The sequence below is a fragment of the Bombus impatiens genome, unplaced genomic scaffold (genome assembly GCF_000188095.3).
Source record: "Bombus impatiens unplaced genomic scaffold, BIMP_2.2 scf_0037, whole genome shotgun sequence".
NCBI classification, from domain to species: domain Eukaryota; kingdom Metazoa; phylum Arthropoda; class Insecta; order Hymenoptera; family Apidae; genus Bombus; species Bombus impatiens.
In genome coordinates this window covers 533,286-549,234 of record NT_176456.1, presented here as the reverse complement: position 1 = coordinate 549,234, position 15,949 = coordinate 533,286, and the positions used below count along the sequence as shown (strand labels likewise).

The 15,949-nt window shown below is 37.4% G+C and overlaps 1 protein-coding gene across 9 annotated transcripts in view; it reads right to left on the bottom strand.

The window, feature by feature from the left end:
• The window catches only part of LOC100749583 (MOB kinase activator-like 2), a 65,329-nt gene that overhangs the window by 3,482 nt on the left and 45,898 nt on the right, over positions 1-15,949 (bottom strand). For 5 of the 9 annotated variants that reach the window (XM_033322912.1, XM_033322904.1, XM_012390057.3 and 2 more), the window contains exons 2-3: positions 11,631-12,250; positions 154-408 (exon numbers count right to left, since the gene is read on the bottom strand). In XM_033322912.1, coding sequence (XP_033178803.1) covers positions 154-408; positions 11,631-11,809 — 434 coding nt within the window. In that variant the 5' untranslated portion in view covers positions 11,810-12,250. Of the gene's footprint in view, positions 1-153; positions 409-5,586; positions 5,590-10,163; positions 10,171-11,630; positions 12,288-15,949 lie in introns of those variants that run through there. The other 4 variants (XM_033322923.1, XM_033322921.1, XM_033322926.1 and 1 more) reach the window with 3 other exon arrangements.

Below are 15,949 nucleotides of genomic sequence, written 5' to 3'. Positions count from 1 at the left end.
CTTTTTTTTTTTTTTTTTTTTTTTTTTTTAAGTAATTTAATACGATAGATAAAAAATTTAATTTAATTGCTCAGAATGAAAAACCTTAAGATTGCAAAAATTGTAAGTTAAGTTGTTGGATCGATATACGATTATTATTCGTACGATACGCACCTTAAGCCAGGACCGGTCATATCGGGACAGCCCGTCATCGTGCAGAACTCGGATATCGTTCCGTAAACGAGATTGATGTGATCGAATAGTGCGAGAGTGTGAGAGGCCAACCATTCGTTGTAGTCCAAACCGGGTGGTAAATCGACCAGCATCCTCAGGTCCAGCTCTGGCAGCTGCCTTTCAAGGGCCGCCTCCTCGAGGTACAATTTCGGATCCTCTGTAGTTCCCGCATCCTTCTCCTTTCGTCGGGCTTTTCTACGAATAGCGTGAAATCGCTCGTTTAGTTTCTCTTTGACCCTCCATCGCACAACCTGCTACCAATTGCCCAAGTAATAAAGCATATTATTGCTTAGCGTAAGGGTTTCGTGTGTCGCGACCGATCTAGCCGAATATCGATCTCAGAATGGTACCTGTGAGTTTTGATGTGGCATTAAAGAAGAAGGATTTGTAAGAGGAATTTTGTCCTGGAACGATTCGTTAATTTTGAATCATAGTTTTAGTCGAGGAATATTATAATTGAAAAGTAAATTAAATATCGTTTTTGTTCGTGTTCGGCACTATTACGAAAAAAATATGGTAATTCGGTGTTCAATGTGTTCAATGTTATCGGGGAAATGTGAGAGTGCAGGTTGGAAAATTATATTTCGATATGATAAGGGATGGATGATACGCTGTCCTGGGATGTGAAAAATGACGAATGAAAAATATTGGTTTCATTGACGGGCGTGTCAATATAAATAGTTCTTTCCTTATTGTTGATTTAATGACGCGAAATTGCACAGTTGGCGTTACAAATATTTGATTTTACTGTTAATAAAATTGCTGGTGATTACATTACAATGTTTTCTTTTCTCTCAAATAACGAATAATCTTATCTAACGAGATCATCGAAACTGGTAAAAATTAACAGACCTGAGAAAGAAATTCCAAACAATCCATCGTGCCCAAAAGCACGTTCGGTCGAACCTAACGGCGAAATCTCTCATTTCGAATCAATGACATCGTCCACCGTCGTATTCACCACGATTATACATCACGATTATACAAAAACCGTGTAAAGGACAACCGTGCTTTTTGCGATAAAAATTCTTCTAGTGGAAGCACCGAGGTCTAGCCGATGAAAGAAAGCGGTGAAAATGCATTTTGCGAGCCTCTTCAGAACCAGAAGAGTCAAACGAAGAAAAGTAGGTACATGAAAGAGGGATGCAGCCGCGAATTCGATGTCTCGTTACAAATGACTCCTTCGATCTGTGTTTCGAGTACGCGTTATCGGCGCACCGATCGTCGAACTGAACGGATCTAGAGCACGAGAAATACTCGAGGGAGAGAGAAGAGAACGATAGTCGAGGATCGTTTTCGAGAGATCGCCACGCGAGAAACTTTAACTTGCTGCACGCACATCCAGGGATACGGGAATAGAAATCGTGCGCTCTTTTTGCCGGATTTATCGACTCCCACTAGTTTTCTGTTTCAAAGTAGTTTTATGTACTATCGGTTGCACCAGTAAACTGCGAGTTGAGTGCTTTCATACGACAAAAAGAGAATTGTTTATCAAAAGCCAGCAGGCATTTACCATTGAATATGTTACGAATGTAGAGATTATTACCAACTGCAGTTCATTGATTACGTTTTCATCGCGAGAGGAAGTTGTTCGACCAATTACTTCTTTTCTTCTTCTGTTTATTTTCAGATTATTATTTGACAAGACATGCGATATCGTATTCACTTTTTACAGCATTGCATATTTTGAACAACGTAATCAATTATTGTTAATATTGTTCACTGTCGACGAATGCTGCATTTCGTCTTCTTATATTTTACATCATTTCCTTGACTTGGAGTTTTTAATTGTATATTTATACATGTACCTTTAAACGGCGATAAATCGAATGGAAATTGGATGCAAATGATACGAATCTTCACGACCAAAATTTAAAGCAATTTCACTTGGAAATGCGACCAACAACCCAGTTCGTTGTATGAATGTCGCTAATGGCTGAAAGCTCCATAATTGAAGTAGTGCAAAATCCATTTTCACCATGCAACCGTAAATGTTACTCGTTTCACGTATAATTCCACAGAAGTACGAGCTATTTCTATGCCTTATATATGCTACATATGTTCATATAGAACACTGCGGATGACACGAATGTTCTACAATTTCGACTCACAGTTACCAAAGTCATTAAGGTCAAAAACAATTATTACGAGTTACTACGTATTATACTACGTTAACAATTTCAGAAGCGTTAAATCTATTTCGCACAGAACACTGTTGGGTTGAAGATGGCCCGAAGCCAGGGTTCTCTTCCGATTTTTAATTAATGTCAAATTTGAATTATACAACGAAAGTTGCATATTTACAGAGAAAGGAGACGTTCGTTCGTTGGCGGAATTTCAGGCAGCGAATGTTAACGGCCATCGCTGCACAAACGGGTTAGGTAGCGGTAGACGGTCTCGAGGCTGGCAGAGATTACGCGAACGCGAATGAACGTTGCATCCGCATGAAATACGAGCCGTTTCGGTAGGTGGTGTATCGTGCTCGATTGCAGCCCACCGCAGGCATTAATGCACAAACATCTTGCACTCTGTTCATCTCGGCTCAGGGTTACAGCCGCCTGGTCTGCGAACAACGAAGTTCGCCACGGCCTCTAGCTTTCTACGATCCTCATTCTAATCTAACCGAAGGTTACGTTCCGTTTGTATTTGTAGACACAATGTATTTGTCAACCAGCGCGCGAAATTACCCGGTTCAAGTCAATGCATACGTATTCGGCTAATTACCACTGAGAAAAGAAACACCGCCAGGACAAAACTTGCAACCAGTTGTTATCCAGTGGGATCAAACGTTCGAAACACTGCGCTTGTCTCACCGTGTGTTATTTCGGTAGACGTGATTCGATTAGGCAATCGTTTCTCGTTTCTGTTTCGTGTTTTGTGGTAGCCTTTTCTCTGTTTTCTCTTTTTACTTTTTTTGTAGAAGAAAAATGGAATTGATAATATAGACTTACAAGGATTTATCGTAAATGGAAGGTAAGAATGAGTAGTAAGGTGATACAGTGCTCAATGAAATGTAATATGGGCTCTAATGTTTAATGAGATGTAATCTAGGGTCTTTGGCGTGAAACTAAGTTTCCACGCAGTAATACGTTGTCTTGTAAGTTACAGTTAAAGATTATCTAAATTGGTATACTTTTCTTTGAATATGAAACAGTACCGTGTTCTTCCTGTTCCGAAGGAGAGGAATCTTCCATATTATAACACCGTCCCTTTCGTAAAAGCTGCTAATCGCTAATATAATACTGTTGTATATTCGATGAACAAACGCGAGATCGTAAGTTGCCAATATAGTACTACATTTCTATCGTAAGAATCGTGTCGCAATGCGAGAACCAAGAGAAATGGCTATGACCTTGTTTGTCTTCGTCATAGATATATTATACGATTGGCGAGGTCTTAAAACAGCTTATTTAGCTTGCAGTTCGTGGAACGATTTGATGTTTGCAAATATCGAAATCTCTATGATAGCAAATATTTTAATGCAAAACATAGCGAATATAAACGTCGCGAATATAAACACGCGAGAAAAAATTCGCTTCCGGAAATTAATATTTAACACGATATTCTCACTTTTTTGCATAAATCCGACAAACTTTCTACACAATCAAAATTTTGACGCGAAAATCGTTCTTGTTTGGTAGTATTTCATTAATCTGGAAAGCATCGATTACCGTGCAAACAGCAATAAGCGAGTCGTGAAGCATGGTTTGCGACACATTTTAGATTAGGTATTATTTCGCACGTTGCATCTTTGATTATAGTGCGCGTGGCGTGTGATTTGCCTGAAATTACATTCCATTGATTTCGGTATGAATGAAGACTAATTATCGAGCTGGTAGTCACTGGCACGCGACGTTATTCAGCGCTGGTCATTTTAAATGATCTATTGATACGTTATCAGGCGACTGATTTATGCGAACGACGGAATAATCGATCTTAAAAAATATTCTCATGATACTCGATATTCGATGATAACTAAAATAAATAAATAACCGAAGGAACGAAAGACGATGAAAAAAGTAAGATAACGTTCGTAGTAATTTACAACATAGATATAGTATATTGTTTTTATCACGATAAAACAATTTGCAAATGTAATTGAGAAAGGAGAGATAATAAACCTTATTTCTCTGTTTGAGTTACTTGGAGAGCAGAATAGCGAGACGTTTCACAGAACAGGTCTGAGGTTTCAAGCGAAGAATAGGTTTTCATTAACGCGCATTTTGAACTCGTAATTATATTTTGAGCATTTATTATGCGCGAAGAAAGGCAAAACGGAAGCTGGCCACAAACTATTCCCTGGACGATCTCTTTTGATTTCTATAACCTCGATTCTGAATGAATTATTACCGCGAGCCGCTTGAAAATCTGCTTGGCATAATGCGCTCCATGCATTGTTTCGGCCGCTGTATTTTTTCCACATAGATTTCCACAGCGATACAAATATTTTTATAAACTAATAATTCGTACATATTCTGGTACCGTTGTTATTTGTGTTCAAACTATGATCTAAGTGTCGAGTAATTCGTTACAAAACGAAATGGTCGAAGGTAATCGATATGAAACGAAAGAGTCCTGTCGCAATCGATATATTCGTGGAATCGAAAGAACGTACTATACCGGTACGTCGGTGGAAAACAAATTAAAGGGCAGCGTGTAACTGAAAAAAGCAATTTCATTCCCGGGATGAAGGACAATATTATGTTGGCCTAAATGCACTTTGTTCGAAAGGTCGCTCTTTGCCGTGATTTTCCCCGACGTTTCTCCTGCTACCCATCCTCTTGCATACATCGTCAGCTCCCGCGGCGAATTTTGGAACACATTCAAGCTCATTAGCCTGGTATCGCTAATACTGCCGGCAATATGTTCCTACAACGGCACCGCATTCGCGTCGATTCTCTCCTTGATAGTTACGCGTAATGAGGATATCAAGTGGGAAAAGATCGATAACAAAGTATTGTACGTATAATGTGGTGGCTCTCGAAATCCACAGCCAAGGTTAATTTTATTATATCGTTACGATAAAACGTCTTTGAAAGTAAAGATCCACCGTAGCGGAGTAGCGTATATTCCTACAATATGTTACTTTATTAAATTGTTTGCAACAAGAATCACAATGCACCGATAAACATTGCGATCTAATATTCGAAATTACGTACAATCGTCGTCTACTAATATACAGGGTGGTTGGTAAAAATTTTTCGTTCGAGGCTTTGTTTTCTAGAAAATCGACTTTGAATTTTCGGTGGGTACGCGTGCACTTTAACACGTCTCGTTATAACGAATCTCATTGTAGATCGTTGTCTCGATGGAAAAATTGAAAAAAAGAATTTTTATTCTATATTTTCGACTTCTTTTTTCGCGTAGAATCACCCCCTTTCCGCTTGTACCACCAGTTACCAACCACCCTGTATACTTCGTTATCTGATACTTATTTGAACACATCGAATAAACTTTTCTTGAAGAAAAAGAAAAAAAAAGAGAAACTATGGCTGATGTTCACGGAAAAATGTTTCACTCGGAAGTAGACTAAATAGTCAACCGAAAGTGAAGTGCAGGAAGGTAAACTCGCACACGGTTTTCCGACAATCGCTAGAGCCGAGCGAGCTTGTTTCGAAATGTGCACTCACGAGAAGAGGCGATGCACTTGTGGCCGCCTCTTCTTCTGTCCGCTCGGATGTCTCGTAATTAGCAAGTTTCCATCCGGCAGCCCCGGAAATTTCACGATGCTTCCTACCTTAAACGGAAAAATCAAACTCGTGGTTTAATGTAGGTTACACACGCACGGTAAACTGGACAGCAAACGAAATCGTTTTAACGTTGATTGAAATTCATCTGCAATTTTAATCCTGACACCGGTAGAGACGTATTTTAGTTTAAGAGTAAATGCATTAATCCCATCCTAATCTAGGGTAACCTACCTTAACCGAAAGGAATTTAACATACACTTGTTCCAAGGTTATCCAAATATAATTCAAAACTGAATTCAATTTAATTCGTCCTAATTGAATCTAAACGAGACGAATCTAACCTTAATTCAATTTCACTTTACCTAATAAATGTCTTTTAACGTCACGCGACTTGGAAGTTACATAAACTACTCTATTTATAAGAAGAAAAATTGTAATTGTAATTACATCTCTTTTTTTCCTTTTTTTTTTTTGTAATGAAGCGTATCGTCTAATTTTATTTATAAACAGAAAAATTATAATTGTAATTTTATCTTTTAAATATTTTCGAACCTAAATTACATTAAAGAAAAACGAGAAACCTACTCAACTCTTACTTTAATTCCAACCTCAGTATAATACTTAAAAATATTCTCTGCTTCGAATTGCGTTTAATTATAATTTATATTATGTATTTCTCCAAATTAGATACGGATCGACTGTACTTCGATAAAATCAAGGTCCCTGAAACTTAGCCAAACGATAAAATATATGTCCAACTGTCAAACGATAACATGTGTTCCGTACGTGTTAATTAACTTTTAGTAAAGCAGAGTCGAGGCAACTTGTTTCGATTCTCGATCCAGCAATCCTTTAATCCACGTTTAACTACAATGGTGGCCATGTTATAACTTGGATCTAACTGCCAATGGTCTCCAGACTATTTCGTATAATACCAGCAATAAGTAGACGATTCGAATTATTCGAGTTACTTCGGCGAAGAACGAATTTACTTGTAAAAATAGCGCGCGTACGAAGATGATATTTTTTATAATTAAACTGCACGTTAAATATTTTCATTAAAATCAACAGCGTCAATTTTTAACATGTCGCGGGATAAATTCCTAATAAGGTCGCGGGAAAACTCTGCGATGTATTTTTAATTGAAACCTGTGATTCGTTTATCAACGTTGCGACAAGACGCGAGTCCGCTCTTTGAATGAAAACGATGTTACTTTTTAATTAGAATTCACGGTTTCTGGCATGACGATGATGTTATTACACCAGCGCTGGAACCTCTGGTTGCCTGCGAATTTCAGCATATTTTAAAACGTAGTTAATCGACTGGTTTTATAACTGTGAAAAACGAGATAATTTGATCAGAATTTTACTTCTGCTTGTTACTATAACTGCGGATGGCGTTTGAGTTATTTAAGGAGGATACTAACATAAGCAAGACGGTTCTACTAACACGTCATCTATAATTTTTCATCACGACCCTTCAAAATTTAACGCTCAAAGGACAGTTCTTGAAGGAGATACGCTTCTTCCTTTCATATCCAATTGTGTAACTTAAATTGAATAGATCAAGATCAAATAAGAGAAAATCGACGAGTTTTCCTCAAATACGAAAATATTTTTTTGTGGCCGGATTTAGAACAAAGACGAAGACAAAGACAGCATTAACACCTGCAAACTCGTCGATATCACAGTTAAGCCATGTTCTACATTCTAATTGCGCTTCATGAGCAACGACTGCTAATCACATTGTGCACAGAACATTACATCTTTAATCGACTAGCACCGGTTGGCTAATCAGATTAACGAATTATCGGATTTGTACAGGAGCAAATGGTCTTTACGAATAGCTCCATTCAATTCGCTTTTAATCTATCATTTGAGTCGTTGGTCGGACATTTTCTTATTGCCGTGTTCTTCGTTCTTCCTCTCCTAAGAACAAATGGAAGCTTCTTCCCGGACAAAAGTTAATTGATTAAAGTTCCTTTATTCCCGCCGCATTCCTCAATCGAATCAATGCAATGGCACATGTTTTTTCACGCTCAACTTACAAACTTTGCTCGACTTCTGCTACGAAAACAGGAAATGAATCAAAGTTTGATTAGAACCGAACGTAATCGATTCATTTTTCTAGTTTCTTCTCTCTTCTTCTTTTAATTTCGATTTTGCATGTTTTTCTAGATCGCCAGATTCTAGGTCGTCGGATTCTAGGTCAACCGATGAAGTAGTTTATTTGATTTCTATGTTTTTCGAATGTGCTATAGATCTTCAAGGCTGCGGTGAATTTGATTAATGATACACCATTGTTTGAGACAGGTTTTACCGCTAGACTTGTCAATTTTGGCTAGAATTCTTTTAAAAAAGATTGATACAAGATAAGAATTTGTTATCTATTTATATCGCATAGAACTAGAAGTTAATTACGAGCACAGAATACTAATGATTATTTCGACAAATATTTCTGACGAAGAATCGTTTTTCAATGTTCAATCCTTCAGCGAATACAAATATTCGAAAGAAATAACAAGAAGTTAGTTCGTACCTCTCAGAGACTTAATAAAGTACGTAGAGAATTGAGAGATAACAAATAATTGCAAATCGCAATAAAAAGTGAATTAAAAAAAGATCGTGAACTGTTGTTCGAGAAAAGTGGCGACGAGTGTCTGTTCGATGTTTTCATTTTGTATCTGAACTCTAACAAGGAATTGTGTAATCATTTTCCTGTTAGCCGCTAAAATGCTCTATTCGCATGCAGTATAACCAGAGAGCCACAAAATTCAGCCACGTCTACACGGGTCAAAGCATCGGTCCTTTCCTCTATATTATAGAAGCTCATGCCACTGGAAAGAAGCTGCGTTTGTTTGGAAAAAACTGGCCGAACTTGCTCTTCCAAATTGATTTCGTTGACCATCCTCCGCTTTTCGCTCTTTCGTCATTTTGGTTATTGCCAGTTTTGACCAGATATCGCAAAACAATAAAACATCCAGTCGCCGCTAGAAACTACGACAGAGATGAAAATATCTGACTGCTCGAGGCCAACTATTTATTAGTTTATTACCGTATCGAAGATTCTTATCTTTTCATTTTTTTTTTTTAATATCTGTTCATCTTTTTCTCTTTTAATTCAAATTTGTTTGGTTCCGAAAGCTTAAAAATCAAAGAAGAAAAATAGCGATAACTGCGACTCTTAAAATTCAGGTTTTCCTACACCTACCTTGTTCGAGATTTGTCGATCTAATCCAGATGTCTTCTCACGTGATGTATTAAAACAGAACTATGAAAACTAATAATATTTTATTGGCCTCGAGCGTTCAAAATATTTAATCTTCGTAACGATCCTTATGTCTACTCTATTTATCTAATGGAAAATCGTTCACTTAAACATTTTCTGGTAACTTCCATTAAATTCCTGTCGATCAAGATCGATCTGGACAATGTGAACACTAGGTATACTTGAAAAATTCCATTCGACTTCAAACCTTAATAATATAAAATGCCGCCATAATAATGCGATTGGATTTTCTTGCGCGCTCTCTTTTTCCTGCTTAATCGCCACCGGCCACTGCTCAAGCGTGTTACCGACTTATCTTTCTTCGCCGGTTCTCGGTATATGTTGCAAGTATGTATTGCATTTATGCGAGTCAGAAAAACTTGCGTGTTCTAAATCTTTGAATGATGTATAGCAGTTCTTCTACACTGTTTGAAGATATTTCATTAAGTTCAACGTACGCTGTCGTCTGACTGTGGACTCACCATTTTGAATTTTATTATAACACTGATACGTGCAATGTAATCCTCTTGCATAGAGAGAACTAAAGAAATGATACAATGCTATTGCGTCTAAATCAGTTCTGTAACGTTGTATAAATAAAAATTCCAGATACAAATAATTTTTATAACAAAATCTTGGAAAAGATCATTTACAAAAGATCGAACGAGAAAGTGATACATTCGAAGCAACGATAAAAGATCGACGAAAAAATTGACGCGTTTAACGTGATATTAGATTACAAGCTCGTAACGATAATGCACGTTTATTGACGAAGTAACACACCTAACTTTTCCAATTTTAATATCGTGTAACAAGAAAGGTTCCCTTTCCCGAACGAATGTACTCCTATTTTCAGCTCTATTAAAATTTGTTTCCAGAGATTTTCAAAATTATTGGCTGCACTTCGATATAATGTTTGATCTTTATGCCGAATAAGCGACGGATTCGAAATAGAAAAAAAAAAAGAAACCTGGAAATATATTGTACCTAACATAAACCAGCAAAGCGTTAAACAATGAAGAATTCTCGATTTTCGATGCTCAATCAGAGAAGTACATATGTATGCCATGCAATAAAACATAACGAACAATTTTCAGCCGGCCATACAGAGAAATATATATATATATATATAACAAGGTAGATGAAAAATCATGATACAATCGGAAGTAAGACAATTTTTTTCATAATAAAATAATTTCTTTTCATGAATTCGATGGTGGCATTATCCTATTTCCGGTTGCATCGGTGTTTCCTGTTAATCCTTCGTGCATAGTATAAAAATAAAAGACGTCGAGAGATAATATCTCAATAACTATGAAATTTACGTTTCATTATACTTTTTAATGTACGAAGTATTAAATACTTAATCTTTTAAAGATATTTCTGTTCTCTCGTAGCATATGAATTATAATGAATTTTAATGTAAAATACCAAGACACGTTCATGCCAAAGCGGGCGTAATAATACAAAAATTTCTATTTTTTGTAGTCGTTGAGATGTTGACTCGCAACAGCTTTAATTTTACACCATGCATATGCAAAATGTCTCCAAACGACGGACACTGGCTTGTCTTTGAATAAGAAATGCAATTTGCATCACAAAAAGCTGCGACAAACATTTAGATTAATAAGATATCTTTATGAGAAGGCTAGTACGTTATATTTCACTGTTACATTCAAGCTAATAAAAATATGTTATGTAAAATTTGTCAGGGCGTAGCAGCCTTCTGATTCTCGATATTTCACTAGATAATGCAGGGATGTAGCATTTAACTGCTAAAAATAAGTTTTAAAAAATCCGTCAATGATCCAGATTGCACGACTCGCGGCTCTTTCCCTGTTCTTTCTTTCAGAAACTTCTTGAAAGTGGAACAGTTCCTACAGCTACGTCTTCAAATTACTTCGAACTTTAGTTTTTACTTATAATCCAAAAGCGACCACATTGGTTAGACTCAAGATAGTAGGATGCTACTTCAAATTTAGGTAGAAGGTTCCACGATCGTTCCATTTAAACAAAAAAAAAAAAAAAATAACATAGAAAATTATCAGAGAGACTTTCTGATAAAACATTCTACCACAACGACCTACCTAAGCCCGATTATTTCAGTGAACCGTTCTATACGTAATGTATAATTTAATTTTACAATAGATCGTTTGCTGATAATCTTCCTTCTACTTCTACGATATTACACTCGGAACTTCCGGTATGAGAAATACTGGCCTAACCTTAAGTCGGACTCGATTTGTTCCCTATTTCCATAAATAGGTGGCTAGTAGCCATTTACTACTCAACGTCAAGCCAGAGCCCTCTATGTCGAAGACATTTCCGTACAAGTACACATGTGTACACGTACAATATTGAAATATAAACATATATATATATATATAGATAGATATATAGATATATATGTATGTACATAGAGATCTAGAGACGAGATGGAACTAGACGGAGGGACTCACGCGACAAGCTCGCCGAAGAACCTGATCTTCCTGTGGCAGGTGTCGAGGAGGGAAAGACGCGAGGAGACGGTCGAGCTGGTAGCAGCGCCGTGGTGGACCGGCGTCGGTGGCGCCGACAGGGTCGAGGACGTCGAGGCGGAAGAATCCTGGAGAACGACGCGCGCCGGCGAGCGCAGCATCGCTGTCGTCGTGATCGTCGTGGTTGAAGACGATCTCTTCGGCGCCCCGTCCTCGTGCCCGAGGATCTTTTCACGTACGCTGGGTATGCACCAAATCTTGTTCGGTTCTCATCGAACACCGGCTGCGACACCAATTATCGCCTGGTGTTCTCGTCCTTGGTCAATCCCAACAACTATCCTCAAACTTCACCCCTCCACCGATAACAACTACTCTGTCTCTGTTAATTCTACTCTTTTCTTTTCTCTATCTTTCCTTTCTTTTCTTTTTTCTTTTTTTTTTCTTTTTTTGTTTCCGAAAATATTCAAAGTCTTTTTCAATCGAAATTGTCTCACAGTTTCTGTTCGAGCAAACGATTCGTCTTAATGCATTTTTTTAGGACTGTTCGATGAACACGAGGTAATACACACGTTGTAGAGTCGTCGTCTCGCTGGCAGATCCATCTGTTCCGCGCAGAAACATGATCGACGCCATGTCTGTAGTTAGCGTGGCGCCACTATCGGTCCAAGATCAACGAAGAGGGAATCCGGTCGCGGTGACGCGTGCCAAGTCCGTCTCGATTATCATTGAACTTGAGTCGCTCTCGATTCGCGCGAGCTCCAGCTGAACCACAGCTTTCTCTCTCTCTCTCTCTCTCTCTTTCTCTCTCACACACACACTTTCTTTCTCTCTCTCTTTCTTTCTCACTTTCGCGGTATTCTGGGGGGAACAATCATTCGCCGACGTCTAAATAAAGAGTCCCCGCTTGCGATTTCGACCGAGAAGATTTTAGTGCACCGTACCGACGATGCCACTCCAATCTAAGCACATACTCACCCCTAAACGCGTGCTTCCTCGATCGAAATCGAAATCGGGGACACGTTTAAACATCGTTCAAACACCTTTCTACGCGAATTACTGGATTTTTCATTAATCCGGGTAACTTTCGTGATCATATGGCACGATGCAATTCGCCGAGGTAGCTTTAAAATGGTTTCGAATAAAACGAGTTTGTACTCGTTGGATGGCGTTTGAGAGGGCTGATAAGAGCGGGTGATGTATCTTCATGGAACGGATTCGTTTATTCGACGCTGGAATTTAATGATCGAAGATGACGCTGTTGTCGTATAAAAATATCGCTTTTGCTAACATTTATGCATGGCACATCGTTGAATATGAAAGGATTGCGAACACAGTTTGACGTTATATGTAAAATTTGATTATTCGATTGTCAAATGCACGAAGAATCGAGACAGTGATTATGGATGAGATATTTTTCATAACAAAAGTATTTTTGGGCGAATTATTGGAAAAAGAAGCAATGCGTAGGGTAACAGGGAAAAGAAGAAGAAGAATTCTATGTTAATGGCTTGCATTTGTGGAATTCTTCGAAGGTACGAAGGCATTTTTATCCTACTTCGAGCAGATATGAAGTATGCAGAATGAATGGCTCAAGAAAAGTGTCGTGTGAAACGATTACTACATATTTCGTTTTTCATATTTCTGCGCAGACATGTGGTGCAAAATATAATGGACAAAGCACGAAGATGTCTTGGGATAGCTTCGAATAAATATTCTGCTTGCGAATAACAAAGGAGAACGTATAATTCATTTCTTCTTTTACATCTTTTGGCAATGCAAAGTATGGGATAAGTAAAAAATCTCGTCGGTCTATTTACATCCGATTTGTTGAAGTTTAGGCTTTTCTATATAAAAAAAAGGAAAAACCTTTTTATGTGGCGGAATAAGAAATCAGTCAAGAGGATACTCAAATACGTGAGAAAATCAATGATATACCGTATCGACGTGGCAATGAAGGCCGTTTCTAAGATTTTACGTAGACTGGTGCTTCGAGTTAAAAATAACCGTGTTATAAAAATAAATATTTTTAAGACACGTATTTATTGTTCGCTTTGAGATGTAAAATATGTCCTAACTTTCGAAATAGCACTTCCTACATATACAATCGGCTACAAAATAAATTTAAATACATTTTCACTTTGATAACATGATAATCGATAACTGTCAATTGTTGGATTAATTTATTCGAATTAAAGAAATTTATTGCAGTAACTCAAATCTTGCCTAAAAATCCAATTCTAATTATTTCGTTAATATTCAACTCTACCACATTTCAACTCTAACGAACATTTTCGATAAGTTGTCCGAGAATAAGTCAGTTCAGAATTCAGAACGAGTTTCGCGAGGCATCTCTCATTTCAGACAGGACAACGTCCTCTGGAACGATCGCGAGGCTAAAAACGCTTGGGGAGACAAAAGAGAGAAGGTTCGGTTCTCGAAGGCGAGCGCGTTCCTTGCCGAAATCGAAACAGGCCACGAGGACGATCGCGATTACGACTCTTCGCTTGCTCGTTTTCTATCCCCCTTCTCTAGGGTAGAAATACGGCGGAATTTTTAGAATATGCGCCACTGGACCATCGCCAAAATTCTCTGTGCAACTGACTCACGGATAGCTGCAAGATCCTCCGAGGATCGCGAGAAGTGTGTTTATATGTCTCTAAACTGAAAGATATTGCGCTACTGACCTTAGAACCGTGTGTGAAAATTTTAAGAATTTACGTCCTGATTAAAAAATCAAGTTCGATCGAAATAGAGAAAAGAAGAACGGACGATTGAACAGATGCAGCAGAAACACGTGGATAATGTAACTAAATATCGAAATTAAATTACTTGTTAAACATAGCGAGATTCAGATATTATCAAAGAAATGAAAGTGTGCGTAGTAAGAAAGAGGGATAGGAAATGCAATAATTGGGTCGAGATTGCTCGATGGCTCTTGGTCGCTTCGTTTGTCCGTATATCGAGATAATCAAATGCTATAAGAGACAAATAGGTAGGATTCAACAGAAATGGCTGTAACAGATGATCTGAAACAACGCATTGAAGAAGCTATTAGGGTAGCAAGGCCATTGCAATAAAACCACCCCTCGATAGATCTAAAGCTTAATATGGGATAAAGACTGCCGCTGATCAAGGTCTCTATCTGGTTCGCATATATTGTTATAATCGACAGTTTGACATTTAGACATAACGCGATCTACCATTAATCACGTTATAAGAATAAATTTAATTTCTACTCATTACCCAGTATCTTTATATTTTTGAAATTTTCTTTCATTTGCTTATCTAATAGATATACAGTTGGATTTACATAACAGTTAGAAATAATACTAACATGGCATCATTGCATCATACGATTATTTATTCTCACTCGTCGGAGTAAATTTCAATCGATAGAGCGTCTCTAGTTGCAATCCAATAAACAACCGGTGACCTGATTGAATTAGTCATGAGAACGTAGTTCACACACCACACCCATCTTGCATTCGCGTGTGTTTTAAACAGTCCTTTCGCTGTATCGAGTGAAAAATAGCCTAGCGGTTCGTGCCAATAATATCGGTAAATATCCCATGTTAACCGAACCTTGGTGTAGACCGTTTCCGGTAAAAGCTTTGGATTTGCTATATGTCGAAAAGGTTTCCAGGAGAAAATACTCATACGATAGCAATATATTATATCAACGTTTTTTTAAATATAATAAATTGTTTTGATATGTATTTTTAAATATCGAATAAAGTGTGTAGTAATATATATATATATATATAAAATAAAAATAAAATACAGAAAGCATCTGCCGTATTTTTCAAACTATTTCCATGGCTTTACATCTGTCATAAATTTCCCACATGATATTTAACAGATTTCACACTGTTAGAATTTCACGGACGGCTTTTGATATTGTACGCTTTGAATATTTGCTATTGCATCGAGTTACCTATGGAAACGGATGAAGTCCCAATATGCGAAGTTAAACTAAATAAAGTTCCGGTTGGTTCGATAGGAAACCGCAATGATGTAACGCGGAAGTATAAATAGAATTATATTCTCGCAGTAAATTAATAACAATGTTTAAATGATAAGTTTTATGAAACGTGACGTTTCTTCCGTTATCTATTATTTAAAATCGATAGTATAATTTTATGGAATTTTCAACAATTTGTCTCGAAGGGAAACATTCTTTTGCGAATAAAAGAAAAAAAGATCGATCTCGCACTTTCACGATCTTAGACATTTAAGTACATTACGGCGTGAATTATTTCCACAAATATATTGTCAAAAAAAAAAAAAAAAAAAAAAAAAAA